General features: G+C 40.7%; 1 protein-coding gene across 1 annotated transcript; it reads left to right on the forward strand.

Moving 5' to 3' along the window:
* Window positions 1-7,063: 7,063 nt before the first annotated feature.
* IL22 (interleukin 22) lies at window positions 7,064-9,074 on the forward strand (the record flags this gene model as incomplete). Its single annotated transcript, XM_079541288.1, has 5 exons — window positions 7,064-7,267; window positions 7,946-8,011; window positions 8,107-8,250; window positions 8,488-8,553; window positions 8,961-9,074. The coding sequence occupies 5 exons, from the start codon at window positions 7,064-7,066 to the stop codon at window positions 9,072-9,074; spliced, it is 594 nt and encodes a 197-aa protein (XP_079397414.1).
* Between the last annotated feature and the right edge of the window lie 12,515 nt (window positions 9,075-21,589).

Below are 21,589 nucleotides of genomic sequence, written 5' to 3' on the forward strand. Positions count from 1 at the left end.
AAAAGTTCTAATTAGTATTTAAGTTGTTTTACTAATTAAGAAAACCACGGCAACCAACAGATTGTTTCAAACAGCAGCTTTCATTTGAAGCAACCTAAATAAATGCCCCAGCTCCAGCCATTGCTCAGGCTCAGGCCTTTACAGATCTGCTGAGGAGTGGGGAAGGCTGTGGAGCTGCCATTAACCCACTGGGCACAGCCAGCACTTCGGTGCGGATCCTGTCTGGCTTTGAAACCCAGTAGGAAGGTGTTATCTCACGTGGCAGCAATCCCACTGGGAGCAGAAGCTGTAGAGAGGGTGTGGGGCTGGAATAAAAATACAACAAAGCACTCGTTTGCTTTGTAAATGTACTAATTACATTTCTTCTAACTTACCTTTCCTGCGGTAACTAAAGTCATAAAATATGCAGGTTCTTGAAAGGGCCTCAAAGCTTTTCCTTTTAACTGTATTTATGTCTGAGGTGTACATATATTATACGTGTGTACATATGTATATATATCAACACTTTTTGCTCAAGATTTGTGTTTGTGTCCTGGGGTGTCTCCAGCCAATTGAAGCTGGATGGTAATGGCTGACAGGATCCAGAAAACCCATCCTTCTGGGATAATCCTATCTCTGGTCCCTTTCCAGTCACTGGGCTCATCACATACGCACAGGAGCGCACTTCCCGTCCTGGGGCGTTGCGTGCCCAGCTCTCTGGTGGAGATGGGGGATAAGCAGACTGCTCCTGTCCTGACAAGCCTTGCTTGTGTCCTGCCAGGCTGTATGGGGCTGCGTGCTCCCTGAGGAGTGCTGTCATGAGCAGTGTGCAGTATGCTTCCAGGGGAAGCCGGCTCTTGCTGGTTTATCCGTTTTAGCTTACACAATATGCAGCTAAAAACAGATAACCCAGGAAAACAGCATCCTAAGTGCTAGGCAGCAGTTGTTTTCTTTGGGACTCCTTTTGGCTCCATAAATCTTATGTTTGATCCATAAATCTTTATGTTCTATTATCTATGACAATAGCCCCAATCCAACAGGAAGCTCGCTGGCTACATTATTCTCCTGAGGATGGACAATTGCATCACTTAGGGCTGGAGAAGGGCTGGGGCTCGGGCTATTGGCTTCCTAGAGACAGATGCTAACTAGAAGGCCACTGTTAAGGAGATAGGAGCTGTGACCTTCTCTAGCACCCTGTCGTACAGGGTAACTGAGCAGCTGAGGTCTTCTCCAGGAGCCTCAATAGAAAGTGCTGATGTATGGGCAGTGTCTGTGTAAAAGCACTTCACCTTGAATTTGTTGCTTCCTTTTAGAACATTTTTAATTACTGAAAATGATGTGAAATTGTTACGTGATAAGCCTTTACTTGGTAAATCAAGGTGCATGATGCTGAGGTTATTTCTTAAACTAAGTAACCATGTACCACTGAATTTCAGATTATAAGACAGCTTGCGTAATTCTGTTCCTAGTTAGAGTGGTTTTCTTCAATGTGCACTATGTCAGTAATTCCACTTTGCCATGCCACTGAGTCACTGCTGTGCAAGCACACCACATTAACAGGAAGCACAGAAGTTTCAGTTCACCTGATCTGACTCTTTGCGAGACACAGTTGGATATGTAGGTCACTATACAAAGTGACAGAGCGTGTGCTTGATTTTACATCCTGAGGTAGGAGAACTGTTTGGTGGAAGGATGAGTAGTGGTACCTATGGAGGAATGGAGACGTGTGCACTGAGATGGATTCAGCACTCTTTTCTCCCATCCACGTAGGCTACATGATGGATCCACTGGGAAGTCCAACTAAAATTTTCTTCATGTTTTATCGATGTCAGCAACAGTTTGCAGAAGAAGAGCCACTGGGCTAACATCTATTGCACTTCCACTGGCTCCGTTAATTACTGTTTTCTTTTTCACCATGGAATCCTCCTGACACTGCAGTGGAAGTTACAGCATCAGGGATCCTGGGGTAGCAGTAGTACTATCAGAAACATCTGCATAGTGTTGTCTCAGTGTGACTTTGGGTGGCTTTATCTTGGAGCTCCACTATGTCAGCGTTTCTGAGGTGACAATAAAGGCTTTCATGCCAGGAAGGATCACCTGTTGTAGAATGTAATTGAAAATTGAGACCACAGTGAAATTATTAGTTCTCATCCACTTAGACTTTATATAAGATGAAATACCAATTTCACAATTTTTACTATATAAAATCCTTTACTTAATAGATCCAGAGATTATGTAACAGAATTGAGTGAAGATCAGAAAAAGTGTTTGATGGAATACCAGATATACAAGCAAAAGTGTTACTGACGGAGGAAATATGTTACTCACTGTATAAAAGTAAGTGGTCATGGGAGGTATATGAATCGCACATCCTCTGGAAAATGCCTGAGTCAGAGGTATCTGCTCTGAGAACTGGTGCGTCCCCATACAGAGGTCTTGTCCGGATTCAACTAACGTTCCCAGGCAAAGCAATTTTAGTAATATAATCCTCCTTCCAACAAATTCTCTCTGTCTAATTCATCATTAGGCCTTTGATGAAGACAGGCAAAAATATGAATTTCAAATACTGTATGTACTCTGTAAGAAGAATCAATTTTCATTACTGATGTTTTCATTGCTGGGCAGAGAACTGACTAAAATAAGGCTCCTCTGGAGATTTATCGCCTTGAACCTCACTCCTCCTTCACCTCTGTTCAGTTCTGGTGAAGCCACATACGGATTGCTATGCCCAGTTCTGTGCCTCCAATACACTAGAGACATGGATGTGCTGGAGAGAGTCCAATGCACCACTGCTATGAAGAGAGGCCGAGAGGGCTGGAACTGTTCTGTCTGGAGAAGGAGATGATGGGGGGGACCTGATCAGTGTGAACAAATATCGGAAGGGAGGGTGCAAAGAGGATGCAGCCAGGCTCTTTGCAGCGGTGCCCAGTGCAAGGACAAGAGGTATGGGCACAAACCTGAGCACAGGAGTTTGCCTCTGAACAGCAGGCAGCACTTCTGTGCTGTGAAGGTGAATGAGCACTGGCACAGGCTGTCCAGAGATGTTTTGGAGTCTCCTCCCCGGAGATCTTCAGAAGCCACCTGGAATGGCCCTGGGCACCCTGTGCTGGTGGCCCTGCTGGGCAGGGAGTGGAGCAGATGGACCCAGAGGGCCTTGCCAACCTCAGCCACTCTGTTGCTGTGATCTGAAATATTTTCAGAGTCTGCTTTACTTTTTTCCAACCTTGAAAGACTAAGAAAAATCTTAGCTTAGAAGAGCTTGCATGAAGTGCAGTGAATTAGCTCATTCATGAGATAGTGCATTTTAAAAGTATTTATCATAATAAAATAAAACTGTAATCCAAAATTGATTAAGTAAATAATGGAGCAAAGCGAAGGGGATGAGAGTGACCTGAAAAATGGAGATAGATTCATAGAATCATAGAATGGCCTGGGTTGAAAAGAACCACAATGATCATTGAGTTTCAACCTCCCCTGCTATGTGCAGGGTCACCAACCAGCAGACCAGGCTGCCCAGAGCCACATCCAGCCTGGCCTTGAATGTCTCCAGGGATGGGGCATCCACAGCCTCCTTGGGCAGCCTGTTCCAGTGCATCACCACCCATCCATTCACCAGTATGTGAAAAACTTCCTCCTAATATCTAACCTAAACCTCCCCTGTCTCAGTTTAAAATAATTCCCCCTTGTCCTATCACTATTCACCCATACAAACAGTCATACTCCCTCCTGTTTATATACTCCCTTCAAGTATTGGAAGGCCACAATGTGGTCTCCCCCGTAACTTCTCCACATTAAACAAGCCCAATTCCCTCAAACTTTCCTCATAGGAGAGGTGCTCCAGCCCTCTGATCACCTTAGTTGCCCTCCTCTGGACCTGTTCCAAGAGCTCTGCATCTTTCTTGAGCTCAGAGGTTTTGCCTGTTCAGTTTTGAGCACTTTGTCATCTGTGGTATATTTGTACAAATACTTACGAGAATTACATTCGTCGGGTGAAAGACCCAAGAGGACAACGCAGAGTCTTCAACATCTCTGCTCTTGACAATGTTTCCAGTCTGATGCTTGATCCTGAGGATGTTTCTAATAATACAGTGCAAACCCATCTAATTGAACATGTATTAAAGCTGAAGGAACCTCCTGCATGGCAGTGTGCTAGTGATACACAGATTGAAGTATAACATGGAAGTACAGTATTGGTTATTCACCTGTGGCCTCATTCAAAGCAAGAAGGAAGTGCCTGTGGCTTTTGAGGTAGACGTGATGTAGGGTTCCAGTCCTCCTCAAAAAATCCTCTGTGTTCAATATGGGTCAAGAAGTCATTGTCGAGAATATTCAACCGCTATGGTTTCTTAATGAATTAGGGAAACTCCACATAATTGCGCTTAAAAATTATATTAGTGAGGTCAGTGGTAGGATAGATGCATGGTTCTTGGAGAAGAAAATGCAATCTGTGAACAATTTCGTAATTATTTTTGAAGTGATTACACTCAGAAATGCAATGCAAAAGACACTTTATAGAAGAGGAGAGGCCTTTGTTCTTTTTGACTAGAATAGAACCATAACACGTATGTTCTCTCACTAATTTTTTTATGTTCTCTTATTAGTTTTTTTAAACACTACTAGTAGCCTCAAATATTAAAAATAACATTAAACCTACAGAAAATCACAAAAAGAAAATGAAAATGGGCCCTCCTGGCGATATGGGAGGCCTATCTCCATTCCCAAACATCTTATCTTGACATACTAAGGGGAATAACTGCAGACATGACCATTGCTGTGCCATAATTCAGAGGTACATCAAGAACCAGCAGTCAACATGTGAAAAGTGGTCAGGAAACGTCCAACTGTTGACTGATGTGCAAGGAGAACCATGTGAACTGCTAAAATTAGTGCCCAAAAAGACTCTGAAAATTCATTTTTGGGCTTGGCCATATTCTCAGCAAGCTAGAAAGAGGGAAGCAATGTTGTTATAACCCACAAAGGCAAGCAAAAGATTAAGTAATGCAAAGGCTTTACAAATGTCATAAAAAAGAAGTTCATGAAGTATGAATTAATTAGAACTTAATTTTCCTCTCGACGTCTGGAAAATAAAGGTGAGTATGAGCAGCAGAGATAAAGCAAACAAATGAAATAAGCACATTTTGCAAGTCTCAGAAGGAAGACAGCATGGCACAGCCAATGATGTGTGACTGAGAGATTTCCGACAGCACAGATGGGAGGGAGGCTCATGAAGTATGACTTAATGCTTCCTCTGGAAATACATACATCCCAGTCTATGATTTGCAAATACTAGAGAAGCCAGATAGAAGAGATCCTGTAATCACTGCATAAAAGAGGGCAGGAGGCAGATTCAGCATCTAATTCCTCATCCATCTGCCTGATGTTATTTAGATATCCATCACTGTGGGAATCCTGAGACCATGTGGTCTCCTCACTGCAATTTGAACAGATGTGTGTAGTACAGCATGTGCTTGCACAGGCCACAGATACTTTCCGTGAGATCAGAACTACCAGAAGAGGTCAGGCAAACTGGAACCAAGTCAAATGAGAGTGAGTGATCGGAGGGATGTGAGGTGCTATCTAGAAGTTCAGGAGGTCAGGATGTGGAGCAAGATGGGGGCTATTGCTCCCCTTGGAAAGGGTCAGAATTTCTGTTCGTGGTTTTTGTTCTGTGCTTGGGACATCTGAACTGCTGATGAACTGGTAGAGAAATGAGAGAAACCTAGCTTAGAATTCAAAGCAGGCCATGGTTATCAGATTGTGTTAGCCCTTGAAGAGGAGTTCATGGGAGTGCATTTCAGAGCCTGACCTTTTGAAACAGCCTCTGCCTGTATTTCTCCCAGTTTGTTCTTCACCGCCCAGTTTGTTCTCCACTGCCATTCTACCTATAATGCATCCTCCCACCTTCTTATTGACCTGCTCCTCCACTGGGCTTATTCACCTGGCAAATGACAATTTCACAGAACAGAGTTTATAAACATGTTCTTGAATAGTCTTTTGGTACATCTGACATATGAACTGTGTGGTCAGCATCCTGAATCCAGGCTTGCTGTTGGAAGCCAGGTATGAGAATGGGTGGGATACATTTGAGAGTCCTGGAAAGGGTCATGGTGATGGTGGCTCTGCTGGAAGCAGCTTCAGGGTGAGTAAGAGCAGCTCCAAAGGCTGTGGAGCCATGCAGAGATGAAATGGGATGTAACTGGGGTGACAGAGGCATGGAGAATTGAAGGATGTGAATGTGTCAGAAGAAGATAAAGTATAAGTGTATTGCCTCAGCTCTGGTTATTACCCCTGGTTGCAACCTGAAAAATGGATCATTTTTTGGAAAATGGGAATGTGAGGATAAGGAATGTGATGAATTCAGTGTTGGTCCTATACAGTTTCTGATGTCCCAGAGAGAAATGCAGTGATGGGCAGACAGCCCATGGTTCCAGTGCAGCCCAGTGTGGGAAGGGATTTTTTGGGGTGAGAACCACACCTGGTCAGAGTGCTCAAGGTCAGGAGCAATCTCTGACCATTTGTGTTCATCCATCAGCTCCAGTGGGTCACTAGTCTTGTACTACAGAAGATGAACATAAATATATGATGTTATTTGCCATGGAACTGCCAATGCAGTCAGTGTGGCACAATCAGGACAGAAGGCACAAATCTATGAACTTCTCAGATGTTTTTATGAGAAAAGGATACAAGATCCCAGTCCCAATAAAAGCCCCTGCTTTGTCCCTGCATTAAAAGTTGGTTTACTTTATAAGAACCTGAAGATTACAATTGCCTTGAAGTTGTATTTGTGGGTTTTGTAGTGGTTAGGAAGTTCTCAGAAGAAGATACAGGAAAGTAAGAGACTTGCTGATGTCATTTTTAATTCACCACCAATACTCCCCCCCAAAAAAGCTGAGAGAGATGTTGATAGCCCTATATAAGGCGCACCTCACCTTCTTCAGAGCACATCTAGAATCACAGCAAAGGTAAGGCTTACAGCCTGTGTGCCTCTCTCCCTTTGCCCTTGCTCTCTCTCCCTGATGCTAACACTGTTCTCTCTCATCAGTGCTGAGTGCTGTAACTGCAGCCTCTGGGACAGACGTGAGCCATGGCCACCCTGCACACCCTGACCAGGAGCTTCTCAGTATGGGTCATTTTCTGCTGCTGTTGCTGTCTCCCTCTTCTTCTCACCAGTCCCCTGCCTCCAAAAGGGACAGGGGTGGCTTCCAATGCCCATCAAGCCTGCAGCCTCAGAAAGATCAACTTCCAGCAGCCCTACATCAGGAATCGCACCTACACCTTGGCTGAAATGGTATGGTTACCCACTTTCCCTTCATGGCAACACATGAGGACCTCCTTCTGTGCCCTGGTTTCTTGCCTTCATCATTTCTCTCTCCTTCATCTGCACTTCTCCAGAAAAAAACCCACAGACATTTGCAGTAAGACAGAAGTTGTCATGAGGAATAGTCCCATTGTCCACCGGTGGTGTGGCCGAGGGAACTGCTTAGCTCCTCTGGAGTGGCTGCTGCTACACAGGGACAGCTGTGAGACATGATCTTTAATTACTCTTGTTCTCAGAGCTGGGCATGTCTGGCTTTCCAGCTCTATGCCTGGACAGGTTTCTTGGCCATCTCTACCATGTGTGGATCCCCCTCACATACATCTTTGAGGGCTGTATTGTGGGAGACAATGCAGCACTGTGGAGATGCTGAGGATAGCTACCCGCAGTTCTGGTTTAGTCATCATAACCACTACGACCTCTGATGTTTACAAGAGGGACAGGAATTCAGATTTCTGCTTATTTACTTTCCTGTGACCTTGATTCTTATGCAGTTCTGGAGAGAAACAGCCAAAATTTCCAAGCTTATCTTCCTGTACCTTGTCTACCTGCTTATAGTGTCCATTTCTTTTTGTCACTGGAACTGTTAATGATGAATCCTCAGGGTTCACTGTTAATCCTCACCTGACGTTTCCTTTTTTTTCCCCTCAGGCCAGGGTCTCAGATCAAGACACTGACAATAGATTTATTGGTCAGCAAATCTATGCCAACATCAGGGTGAGTCTCCCAGCTAGAGACAGATCCCATGTCCTTCTGCAGCACTCATTGGCCTCTTTCCACAACTTAACATGACCTCTTACTTGCATGCGTAGGAGAACAACCGCTGCTACATGATGAAGAGAATTACAGAGATTATATTGAAGGACGTCCTCCTCACAGAGGCCAAGGAGCGGTACCCGTATGCTGAGGATGTGGCACAGTTTCTGGCATCCCTGACCTCGGAGCTGAGCAGATGTGTAAGTGGTATTGGGTTTCTTTCCCCTGGCTGTGATTCTTGTCACTACTCCCGAATCTCAGCTGCAAACAGTGGCAAGAGGCAGTGATATGAAAGGAAACCTCAGATCTAAGATATCAAACTAGAGGTTGATAAAAATGTATGAAAAAGGGGAAAAAAAAAAGAAAAGAAAAAAAAAAAGCAGCATATTGTCACATGCAGCTGTCAATGTTACCTCTGGATATTTTTTCTTTTTTAGAAATACTCAGGAAACAGAGAGCATATTGAAAAGAACCTGGAAGAAATGAAGAGCAAAATGAAAGAGGTATATTTTCCCCCTATTTTTAAAAAGTGCAGTTCAAAACTCCAGTTGTTTAGCTAAATTAAAGCTGACAAAGTTTTGAAGCGAGCTCTGGAATTTATGTAAGAGGTGAAGTTTGCAGGGATGTTAAAGAGGGGACGAGTGATGTTTCCAGTTCCAGAGTTCCTTCATTTGTGATGTTAACTCTCTGCATGTCTTGTAGTAATTAGCCCTTAGAAATTGAGTTGCAAGTCACTGCGTATACTAGACTGGATCTGAATGAACTAGTTTATATTTTATGATATAACGACTTTAACAGAACTGCTTATGAGAAAGGAAAGTAAGTTCTCTATGCAGTTTCCTCAATGAGCCTAATTTTAATCTTCTGAGAAATGTAGAAATTTTAAAACCTGTGTTCTGCTCTTTTGTAGTTGGGAGAGAATGGAAAGAACAAAGCCATCGGAGAACTGGATTTACTGTTTGACTACATAGAGAATGCTTGTACTGATGCCCCAAAGAAGGGAGGGAACAAGAAGAAAAACTGAAAAAAAAAAACAGATTAGTCTTGAAGGAATGTCTCCAAAAGCTCTTACTACTACCCAAATTGATTAACTACTGTGGAAAAAATCCCGCCCATAACTGCAGTACATTTTTTAATCTGTACCAGAAATAGCAAACCAGGTGGGCACAGATGGATAAGTATTGCTGCCTTCTTTGAAAACGAAGACTGCAGAGCAGTGCTTTTGGTTCCACTTCAGTGTTGCACACTGGTTACCTTCAAAAGCATGCTCCTATCCTTCTCATCCGCACTGGAATAAGACAACTCTTTCTGTATTTCATAGGCTGAGATTTGACACCTCTGAGTCAGCTTTGGCCAAGGTAGGCAGTGCTCCGTAGCCAGGAAGTTTTCAGCCTTTGACTTCAAAATCTCTCTTGTGTATGTTGCCCTCTTCTGACCTTTACCTGAAAAGCTGGAACTTTAGACATTCGTAAATTAGTTTTGTTGCTCATATTTAATAGTAACTTATTTTAAGGTAATAATTTTGTATTAATTATACAGTACTTGTATTTATACAGAATAATTAAAACATAGTCACAGGAATGTATTTATGGAGACCAGAGGCTTCAGAGTGAACTTTAAAATTAAAACCGCCGTGTAATATTTATATGCAGATGGATTGCTTTATAAATGCTTATTTTTTAATTTATTATAATAAATATATTTGTTTTCAAATACTGCCATCTTATAGAGCTTTTCTCTTTTACTGAAAGGCCAGGGAGGTGAAGTATCATGCCTGGGGGGCTGCTGGGCTGAGTGGCTGTATTCTTGTGTTCAGAAAGGATCCAAACTCAGTCTGGGGACACCAAATCTGAAATTCAATTTACCATAGGCCAGGGATTTGTGGGGAGTGTGTGGATCAGCCTTTCTTGTGAACAGTTGTTGGAAAAATAGCACTTCTCCTGAGAGTCTTTGGTGTGGTTCGCTGAATCTGCCTAAGTAATTCTCCTTAGGTAAGGTCCTATCTTGAACAGCTGATAACAGAAAGTTTCAGACTGTCCACCCTTGAGTCAGATGAGATGGAGATAAATGGACAAGTAGTAGAAGCTACAGGAAAACTCACTGACCCATAGCGCTAAGACGAAAGAGTGCTCAGCAGCACCATCGATTTGGGAGCACTTCAGAAGAGAATTGCTTGGTGTCATTATCTGTTCCTTCAGCAGTGTCCCCTGGGCAGACAGACAAGTCTCTCTGGTACACCCAGGATCTTGCCCACATCTTGAAGAAAAAAAAAAAAAAAAAAAAAAGGAAAAGAAAGGAAAAAGAAGGGGAAAAAAAGTCACCAAAGTTTTCCTCAAATAAGTGATCCAGTTGAGTTGGCAGTACAGGTGAAGTTTTGTGAACACAGCATCTTAGGGAAATCCAAATTCTAAAATGTGTGCTAAAGAGGCATCTTAAAGATTCCTCAAGAGTGGATATTGTAATGTGCTAAAAATACTGGCAGGAAAATATTTCTGCCTGTGTAGCTTCCTCAATTACTCAAAGAGAAATCGAAGCTAAACCAGATGTAGTCGCAATGTATTACATCAACTATTGTAATGAATTAGCATTAAAGCAGGTTAAACTATGCCTTGTTGATTGTGATCCAAAGGGATTTCAAGACAGAAGCAATTGTCCATACCCACTATTGAAAAATTTTATGAGAGCTGAAATAACATTTGTAGGAACTCACATTCTAAACTGATACATGATCCATCTGGGTAACAATGTCCATCACCTGTCAAACTGGATACAATCAACATGGTTTGCTTTGCTCCACACTCTCCTTTGTATCTGACGACATATGAATTACATGCCTGTTCACAGTCAAGGAAGAAGTGACCCAACAGTGATAGCCAGCCAGGTTTTGTTACCATATGACAGTTCTAGGGATTTAACCTTTTATTATATCGAATAGGATATTTATTTTCTAACTTGTGGGATAAGGAATTATACTGTCAAGAGTTCTTGGCTGACATCCTTTCTCTTATCATTCAAACTTGCAACAGCTGACAGCGAAGAGAAGGAAGCTAAAAACAAATAAGGGAATTTATCTCACTGTCTATTCATGACCTTCTCCCAAAGATACACCTAGCTCCCTTTACAGGTGATGGAAGGTAAAAGGAATTATCCAGGTGTGATTTGTTTGATCTCCATTTGAAGTTTATGAAGGTAATGCCTCTGAACAGAATAAGATGGCTTTGTTCTAGAAGTACTTGTTTTCTTCCTTATTTAGAAAGACGAGATCAAGAACTACTTGTACTATTGCTCACTGATACAATCTCTTTACCAATGGATGATTAACTTTCTTCTTTCTTCTACTTTTTCTATGCTGCCCTCTTTTTCAGCTGCCCTACCTATCCAGAAATGTCAGGTGCATCTCCTGAGCTTTCTATGTTCTGGCTCAACATAAACAAACCATTTGTCCACAGATGCAAAAGACAGTCATTCATCTATTTATTAACTTCTCTAATCTTGAAAACCACCAGCTAAAAGATTCTACAATGGAAACCTAATGAGCTGGAGCCCTGGAAATGTCACACAGCAGAATATGCAGAATGTCCTACTAAGTTTTTCTTGCAAGACACATGTGGCTTTTGGATGTGTGAAGGATGGTGGGTAGGATTTCCCTTACAGCAGGGGAAATGTCTGGGGCAGTTACTGACCAGAAGAAAATAAAGAGGTTCTTTCAGTCAAGCAAGTTGTGTTTCATTTCAGTCAATAGTTACAGCTCAGAAAAGGGAAATCAAATTGAAATATTTCATTCTGATGTTTTCTAAAGAAAATAGTTTTGCGCTTGGAAATAGTGCTTTGGTTTAGAGCTTTACTTACATTTTGTCTCAAGTGATAAAAAGAGATTTGAAAGCAAAGTGAGATGTTTCATTTTGAGTTGGATGAGTGCTTTGGGCTGACTCCAAATTAATTTTTTTGTTTGATTTTTCAGTTGGGTCACCCAACAGAAACTCTGTTGTTCACACAATTCTAATTTCCGTTGCCCTATTTTCCTCTCCTCACTCCTACCCTAGGCAAGTCACAGACAGTTTGCAATTCCAAGATGTCCTTGACCTAATGTTGTTAGGGAGCGCATCTGCTCCACGTCCTTCACTGTGAACACCTCTGTTGTAGATGGTGGGGGACTTCTCATGGGGCAAAAAATGGACAGAACTACCTACTGTCAAATTTGCTTTTTGTTGACTTTTCCTCCCTGTTGCTTACACTTGGGGATCGGAACAGACATTTTTTTTGCTGAATAGGTAACTATAAAACATTTATCTAACTCTGAAACTATGTGTAGAGAAGACAAGGGAACCCAGTGCAGAAAAGTTTCCACATCCTGCTCAGTAAGTATTGGTGACATGTTAGGAAACCTCTCTTAAATACATCGTATTGAGCATTACTCAGTTACAAGATTTACATATTCAGCGTCTGAATATACTTTTAAAGTGACCTAGAATAAGAAAGTGTCAATATTTCCAATTTGCTGCTGGAATTGTATTCTAGAGAATGCAGAGCTGAAGCTATCCCAATGGTTACCCAGCAGCCCATGCTTTAAAGCACAGCTAACTAAACTCTGCTTTGAAGAGCATATGGATTGCATTGAACAGCCATAAACACCTGATAATCCTTTCATTTATAATCATAATCAGTAGCTAATAGATATTTGTTAAATGAGTGTGATCTGGAGCAGAACTGGCCTGTTACTGTGAAGCAAGGTTGTCAGAGACATTGATAGTCGGTCTCAAGCTCATCACTGATATTGTTGATTACTGGTATTGATGAAGAAGATAAAGGTGGTTGTAAAGAAGGAAAACCTAATCATGGGTCTTGGGACTCTGGGGATATATAGGAGGCTGCTACCCAATGACATGGTACATAAACCAAGATATTTGGATTAGAAAGTAATGCAGCCTCTCATGATCATGATTCCGTGTTGTTCAAGAGTTTGTTAGCAAGACTGATTTGGAAGAGAGAAATGGTTAAATACAAAATGTGCTGAGACTGATGATATTTCTGGGGCCACATGTGGCTCTAAAATTGTACCTATTTGCAGCAACTTTTTCTGAGATAACACATAGCCAGATCTTATCAGATAAACTGTATGAATTTCACCACTAGAAAAAGTGCTAAACTAATGTGTATGTGAGAAGTTTTATTCTGAAGTCTAGGAAGTTGCTCTCTGCTTAACTTACACATTTCAAATCTCTAACCAAATTCACAGATATATTGATATCTGCCTTTTCATTTGTAATACACTGATTAAAGATTTAGAAAGGAAATCATTCTTGCATCTTTCTTTCTCTAAGAGAAAACTGAAAAAGAATCAACTTCAACAGATTAACTCATTAGACCTAAATGTGAATGTTTTCTTGGTTACAAAGTTTATTAAGGCACAACATGTCTTAGGTTAATACTTCTCATCAACCATGTCTCTAAAATTTCTGGTTTGTAGTTCTTTAAAATGTAATTCCTTCAAGTCCTGAACAGCAGAAGAAGATTCAGATTCTTTCTCTCTTTTTTGTGTTTTATCCCCCCAAAAATGAATAACTGACATTTTAGATAGATAACCCCAGATTTAGAGGTTATCAGATCTGATATTCATTCTTCCTCGAGTAACTAAAAAATGGAGAATACTTGTTTGTCATGCACAGAATTTGGCAAAAATACATGTCTCATTTATAAGCATTAGCTTGTTAACTACATCACAGTGGTCATTGCTGCTGCACATAACAGAAGATATCTAATGTTTTTGGTTTGGTGGGACTCATGCCTTTCTCAGAAAATGCAAGACAGCTACTTAGACATCCATCTTAGCTTAGGCTAGGGTGGAATTTTTTTCTTGAGAGTGTCTGGTATGGTGTTCTGTTTTAGTTCTAGGAGAAAAACAATGATAACACACAGATGTCAATAGTTACTGCTAAGTAGCATTGTATAGAACCAAGGCCATTTTCAGTGAAGGGTCCAAGGAGATGGGAGGGAACAGAATTAGGACAGATGACTTGAATTGGCTAAAGGGATATTGTGTACTGTATGACATCAAGTGGAAGGAATTTTAAAGGGAGTGGGAGTTCATCTGGCTCTCTTCTGCTGAGCTTTGGTTGGGGGATAATGAGCAATTCCTTGTTCATCACTTGTTATATATGTTCATATATTTGTATATATATGTATATATTTATCATAATGATTATCCTTCTCTTTTTCTCTAATTTAGTAAATAGTTTTATCTCAACCCACAAGTTCTACTTGGTTTTTTGATTCTCTCTCGCATCAAACTGGGAATGCGGTAAGTGAACAAATGACTGTGGTGCTCAGCCACATGCCAGGTTAAACCACAACAACGCCAACTGTTTGATTTAACCTGACATAAGGCTTCCATAGCAGTAATCTGCTCAAAAATGGCTTCATGCTTTCATTTTGAATCTGTCAGTGATCCAGCTGTTATGTGACAAGAACTTCTAGTCAGTGACTGGGAATGAAAAACAAAGCAGCGACCAACCCTCTGATCCAGCAAGCCAGTACAATTGGCTTACACGTTTTCATAGTGACCTTGTATTAGTCATGTCCCTTACCTTGGGTGCCAGAAAAATAGCCAACAAAATCTTGGTGCCCATAGGCTCCCACAGAGACAGTGCTGTAGACATATATCTCCAGAACCTTTGGCAGCAAGGATGTCAGGCAGATGAAGTGAGGTGTCCTCTGAGGGCCTGTTCTCTTCTGTCAGCCACAGAGAGAACCCCTGGTGATGAACATGCATTCAGAGATCCAAACCCCTGAAGTTTGTGTCCAGCCATGAGAAATCCCAGTCATAGACCTCAGGATATTGTGTTCTTACCAGATCAAGCTACCAACAAGTGAGAAAACCAGCAACAAGTAGTATTGCCATTTTACTTTGGAAACATTTGACATTACAGAATCACCTGGGTTGGAAGGGACCTCAAGGATCATGTAGTTCCAACCCCCCTGCCTAGCAGGGCCACCAAACATACACATTTAGATCAGGGACATTAAATTTAGATTTTGTTTTTCAATTCTTAACCATTTCCCAGTGGCATTTTTAACATTACTTGCAGTTATGAAATCTGATTTATGTTGGTAACCTAGTGATGCTGGAAATGTATACTTAATAATAAAGAATATGTTTTAGACTAGAAGAATGCACAAGTTTCTCTGAAAATAGGAAGAATAGGGCAACTCATCTTTTCTACAGTTCTGAAGAGTAAAACAGAGAATGTCTCAGAGATGCAGTTTGAAGTTTTGGCCAAGAAGGTCGGGTTTATGCTGTAACCTCATTATCAGAACTGAGGTAAGAGAGAGGTTGCAAGTTGACAAATTAACTCCTGTTCTTTGCTGTGATAAATTAAATGTTTGCTTTCAAAGTGACAGAATAGTAAGAACAAACTTCAGTAGAACTCAGAGTTTGGGTCAAATATTTCAGACCTGGGATACTTTTCAGGTCTGAAATATTTGGTATATTGGGGTACAAGTATGATTGGGGTACAAAAAGAAAAATGATGACAGAGGATTACTCTTCAATTCTTTTATTTTTTCTTTTTTTAAAGGTTTGATTAATAATGGAAGTTTTTTTTTTTTTTTTCCATTGAAATATTTTACTTTGTTTTCCACTGGTAAAAGATGGGCTTTGTGAAGAAATGAATGTTTTTGCTGCTTTTCTACTGAAGTATTGATTTTCTCCTGGAAATTAAAAAACCGAAAAGCCAAGTAGTATTTTGAAGAAGTTGTTCTTCAAAAATGGAAAAAAAAGCCAATCTGCCTTCAGTGATGGTTTCACAGTAAAAGGTGGATCTTTATTTTTTAAAAAAGAAATTATTTTCATATGACAGTTCAACAATTTTAGAACTAGTTTCAAATTCAGTCCTACAAACACTTGAGATTCTTCAAACTTCTGTTACGGGTACAAGGTTAATGGAATATATGGGGTTTTTAAAGTTAGGGCTCAGGTGTGTAGTTGTCATTTTGCACATGAGGATTCCCTAAAAGCTTTACTAAACCTACAAGCAATAAAAGTTGGAGTATTTCTGATTTCTTAAATGAATTAATCACCCCTTTTGCCATTTAAAATATTGGGCTTCAGACCAAATAAATAGTGAAATAAACAGAAAAATTCAGAGAAGAGAGTTATGCAAAGTTAGATATAATCCGTGTTTTACTTTATCTTAAGTTTCTAAAATTACTTCAAATGTTGTAGAAAATGTGAAATTCATTGTCTCCTGATTTTCTAGATCTAGTTACAGTCATAATTAATAGCTACTGATTTATATTTATTTTGTTATACTTATCATAATGGTATATTGTAAGTCAAAATCTTAATGCATGTTTTGACATTTGGCACATCTATCTGTGTGATATTCATATTTTGTGATAATTTTTTCTGTAAGTTATAGAATTTCTACAATGAACTTTCATTTAAATACTGCCAACAAGAAATTTAGATTTTACTCTATCCCCAGGTATTTTTTGTGCTTATTTATGTGACTTATGCTTGCAGGATTTTATGAGCCTTGGTAAATAAATCCAGTGTGAGTAATTCATTATTTAGCCCCTACATCTTTTGCTGGAAAAAAAAATCACCAGATGTGGTCACATCTAAAAAATATATTTCCCTCAAAAAAGACCCCTACTGATGAGATTCATTCAAAGTGATATTTCACAAAGAAAGCATGTACACAGTGGGAACTGGAGAAATCTGGAGGCACTGAGGGCTGTTGGATGAAAGCTAGAGGAAGGGTGCCAAGGCAGCAATCTCTGATTTTAGGTCACGGAACCAACAAGATGGCTCCCAAGGGAAATGTAGCGGAAGGAAGCACTTCTATTACCATTAGGTTTAAGTTCACCAAAGGAAGGATGCTACCTCAAATGGAAAAAAGCTTAAGAAAATAATTTTGTTACCCACAGTGCTGTTGCTTCCTTTGCTGTTGTTTTCTGGGGTCACTGCTGGGGAAGTTTGCAGCAGTACCATGGCAGTAGGACCAACAGTAGCTGGGGTTCACATCTTCAACAAACTTTTTTTCCAGTGTCCACAATCCAGCTCCCAGCTGACATGGCTCAGAGAGCCTTCTGAGCACAATCTATAGGCGTTGCCAAGATGATCAGGGATGGACTGGGAGAAGAGAACAGAGGGGAACCACTTTAAAAGCTAAATTTTATAAGTTAAAAAAAAATTACACAAAGCAAGAAGGGTAAAGAACAAACAAGCAACAACAAGGAGAGAAAGCTGAAGAAAGAGGCACAAAGGTAGAATGAGAGAGATTCTCAATGTGAATGTGGTACTATACAAACCAACCCACTTCCACCAGCCTAGCAGATGTAGGCATTCTCCTCTCCCAAAACCACGCTCAGGTTTCCGTGTGATTTGGTTTTTCCTTTTGCAGGTTTAGGACTACTTTTTAATAAGGCTGCAATGACATTGCAACAGAAAGAAAGTCACAGATGTCTGAATATTCCTCTATGTGCAAGAGCAAGCAAAGAGTTTGGAATAGACATCTACCAAAGTGGGGAAGCTGAGATGTCTGTTACTGCCCAGCATGCCTGTAAACCAAGGAATAATCCCTCTGTATAGAAATTTCCTAATAAAAGTTGGATGGCATCAGACTAACATTTTATAATGAGGTTAGAGGCTGAATATCTGTCATTAACTGAGATCACTTCACTGGTTGATGGGAACAATGTGAATGCGCCTGAACATTTCCTCATATTCAATATTCTCTCAAATAGCATTATCTCCATCAGACTACAAAAGCATGACTAGTAAAGGCCACCTACATAAAAGTTTTATGTCTAATACAGATCTTTACCTGGCCATGAAGTGATTTTTAGTTGCACAGCTGAAGATACTGAACAGCATCCTGAGATAGTCAGGTAGTGCTGAGCATTCTTCCAAGGTGCCTAACCAACGGGTGCAATGGTTCACTACTGCTATGAAATCTTAAACTCCTATTTATTTTCTGTGTGTAGAGGGAAAAGATCAGTTTTAGCACCTTGGTGATTTCAAACTGGACCCTCTGTGCACTGCCTCTGGGGAGACTGAGCATGCTAAACATGGCTGAAGTAAGAATTGCTTGGCAGACAACTGCTGGCTGCCACCAAACTGAAATACAGAACCAGACCAGTAGCCTAGAGAGACCCACCGTATGAGCCTGTCTGTGTCTTTTCCCGAAGATGAGAGGACATTATCAGTATGTTTTATAGCAATTCACATTTGAGACTTCTTCATGAGATGTTACTCATACTGAGCAAAGAGATGCAAATGCCTGGAGGAAATGTAATTGGGTTTGAGGTTTCTATTTTTTTTTTTTTTTTTGCTTGGTTTTTCTTTTTCACCTTGGTTTGATTATGATTTCTGCTTTACTTAATATCTTAAAATTTTTATTAGATTCATCTAAGGCATAAAGTGAATAAATTCTGTCTGGACACATGGTCTTGCTGGTGCATAGACACAAAGATGATTAAGAACCTGGAGCATCAAGAACAGACTGAGAGAGCTGAGACTGTTCAGTTTGGAGAAGAGAAGGCTCAAGGGGGAACTTATCAGTGTACAGAAATATCTGAAAGGAGACTGAAAGAGAATGGAGGGAGGGAAATGGTACATTATGCAACACAGGAGATTGCCTCTGAACACCAAGCAGCACTTCTGCGCTATGTGGGTGACAGAGCACTTGCATAAGCTGCCTAGAGTGGTTTTGGAGACTCCTCCCTGAAGATCTTTCAAAGCTGACTGAACACAGCCCTGGGCACCCTGTGCTGGTGGCTCTGCTGGACAGAGGTTGGAGCAGATGGACCCAGAGGGCCTGGCCAACCAAAGTCATTCTATGCTTCTTGGATATATTCAACAAAGGTAGTTGAGGAGCATCCAGGCAGGCACCATAGACTGTGAGTGCACCGTGGGAACAATTGTAGTCATAGTTAGGGGTGGGAAAGGCACCAGACTGACATCCCATATTAGGCATCAAATGTTTGCAACCTTTCTTAGACTATCCCAGTTTCAAGGTGCACTCCTTTCCTTTCCTTTCCTTTCCTTTCCTTTCCTTTCCTTTCCTTTCCTTTCCTTTCCTTTCCTTTCCTTTCCTTTCCTTTCCTTTCCTTTCCTTTCCTTTCCTTTCCTTTCCTTTCCTTTCCTTTCCTTTCCTTTCCTTTCCTTTCCTTTCCTTTCCTTTCCTTTCCTTTCCTTTCCTTTCCTTTCCTTTCCTTTCCTTTCCTTTCCTTTCCTTTCCTTTCCTTTCCTTTCCTTTCCTTTCCTTTCCTTTCCTTTCCTTTCCTTTCCTTTCCTTTCCTTTCCTTTCCTTTCCTTTCCTTTCCTTTCCTTTCCTTTCCTTTCCTTTCCTTTCCTTTCCTTTCCTTTCCTTTCCTTTCCTTTCCTTTCCTTTCCTTTCCTTTTCCCCCAAACCATAGCAGTGTGCATACAATATTTAAGCAAGAGCTGCTCTGCTGATTGTTGAAGATGTATTAGTGAATGACTGGGTGCCCATGTGCTGAGTTTGCATGGTTAGTCTAGGCCCTCATGTCTGAAAAGTCGGCTCATAAATGTTTAGTAATTGTCAAAAATCTGTACCAGTTCCAAAGTCTCATACTACTTCAGATAGCGAAGAAGGTTAAAAGGAGAAGTTCTCAAGTGCTGATGGGTATTTTGTGCCTACCTATATGACTATATTCATTACAACCATGTTCCAAAAACTGCAGAATCTTCTTTGGATGATAAGAGATGCTCCACTCCAAACTTCTGTCTACGATGGAGGTATTAGGACTTTTTTGGGGAAAATCTCAATAAACATCATCATTACTCATCAAAACATATTTTGGTGCATAAATACTGCAGCTCTTCATGTAGAATACTATTTTTCAGAAGATTGAAGTTAACTGAAAAAAATTGTCTATAGGAAGCATAGGGCTAATTTAGTTCTAGTTCTAGTTCTAGTTATGCTAACAGGAAATAAAATCAACAGAAATGTGAAAGATGAAAAGATTCAGAAGTAAGAGTGGGGTATTTTATGGATACAGATAAAAAAGCCAACTAAGCTGCAAAATAATAGTATGTTTGTTACCTGAAATTGACTGAGAACTTTGTAGCAGTGGTAGATGTATCCATTTGCTTTACACAGACCAAGAGAATTTAGTATTAATAATGTCTGGTTAACTCATATAGATCGAGTCAGTTCCATGATTCACAACAAGATGGTGAAGAAAAGATTCCCTCCATGGTGATGTTCCTGTGCACTGAGCCTGCGTTGACGTGGATTGTTGCACTTGTAAATCACACACAGTCCTTTCTGAAACTTAGTCCCCAGCCAGGGCAAATTCAGCAAGATTTTCTTCTCTAATATGTTGGTCATTCTGTTAGTTTTTTCTTATTCTTAGTGGTTTACATCCACCTGCATCCATTTACAGAACTCTATGGAAAACTAGATGGATTCAGCAAGATGTGTGCTGAGTCACCAAGGAAGCTCTCTAAAGCCTAGTGCATCAGTGTAACTACTATAGCACAATGGTAGGAGCTTGCAGAACAGACAAAATGAAACTTGTGGGTTCAAGGGTTTTCCAGCAACAACAGGAGTTTTCAGAGATGTTTAAAATTATTGATTTTCTCGTGAAAAGCCATTACAGTCTGGCTACATGACACATTTATTCCATCTAGAATAAAGCTATTGATTAGAGAGTACCACACCTTGGAGAAAGTAAGGCAGTTATGCATTCTGATTCTGCTTCTGGTATTGCCTGAGATCCTTCTCTGGGAACAAACTAAAAGAAAGTGTTTAATCTGCTGTCCACATGGCTTGAATGCTGGTCTTTAGTGTATCTCATCAAACAAATCTGATAGCATTTAGAGAGCTTAAACACAGACCAGAGATCAAACGAGCACTGAAGTGCATATAGGGCCTCAGATCTCCATCATCTCCACTTAACCAAAAGTCTTAACTCTCCTCCTCTTGTCAATTCTTTGGTCCTGAGCCACAGGAGCATAGAGTGAAGCTACTGGAATATGTGGATTGGTCCATAAGTAATAAAATTGGTTCATAAGTAATAAAACTCCTTTCCAGGAGATGTTACAAGCGAGATCCCTGGAGCTGAATGTGAGTTCATCTTGACTGAGAATGCAGGCATATTTATTTGCATAAATAAACAGTGGGATCAATGCTGAGGGTAAATTTACTATCTAACTTGTCTCATCCTTTCTCCCAAACCTGCTATCACTGTAGGTGGAAGAGTTGGTATGCTAGACCAGAAGCTGCTTTCTCCTATTTCTATCATACATAGAAATGGGGGTCATACAGGTCATTGGGGTTTTGATGGCTGACTTCACCAGTTCATTATTTTATGGCCTCACACTGATGGTATCACTTCAGGATTTCTAACTCCATCCTTGGTGTGACGTTCCTTGTATGAATGGAATGGTACCTGAGATGAATTTATCCCAGTCACCCAACTGGGATGGACAGCTCTGTTATTCCCAGCATGTGGCAGGCTAAAAGCAGGCTCAAAAGCAGGCCAGAGATACAGACTGCCCAATTTCTG

Source organism: Tetrao urogallus (assembly GCF_951394365.1).
Source record: "Tetrao urogallus genome assembly, chromosome: 1".
Lineage (NCBI taxonomy): Eukaryota > Metazoa > Chordata > Aves > Galliformes > Phasianidae > Tetrao > Tetrao urogallus.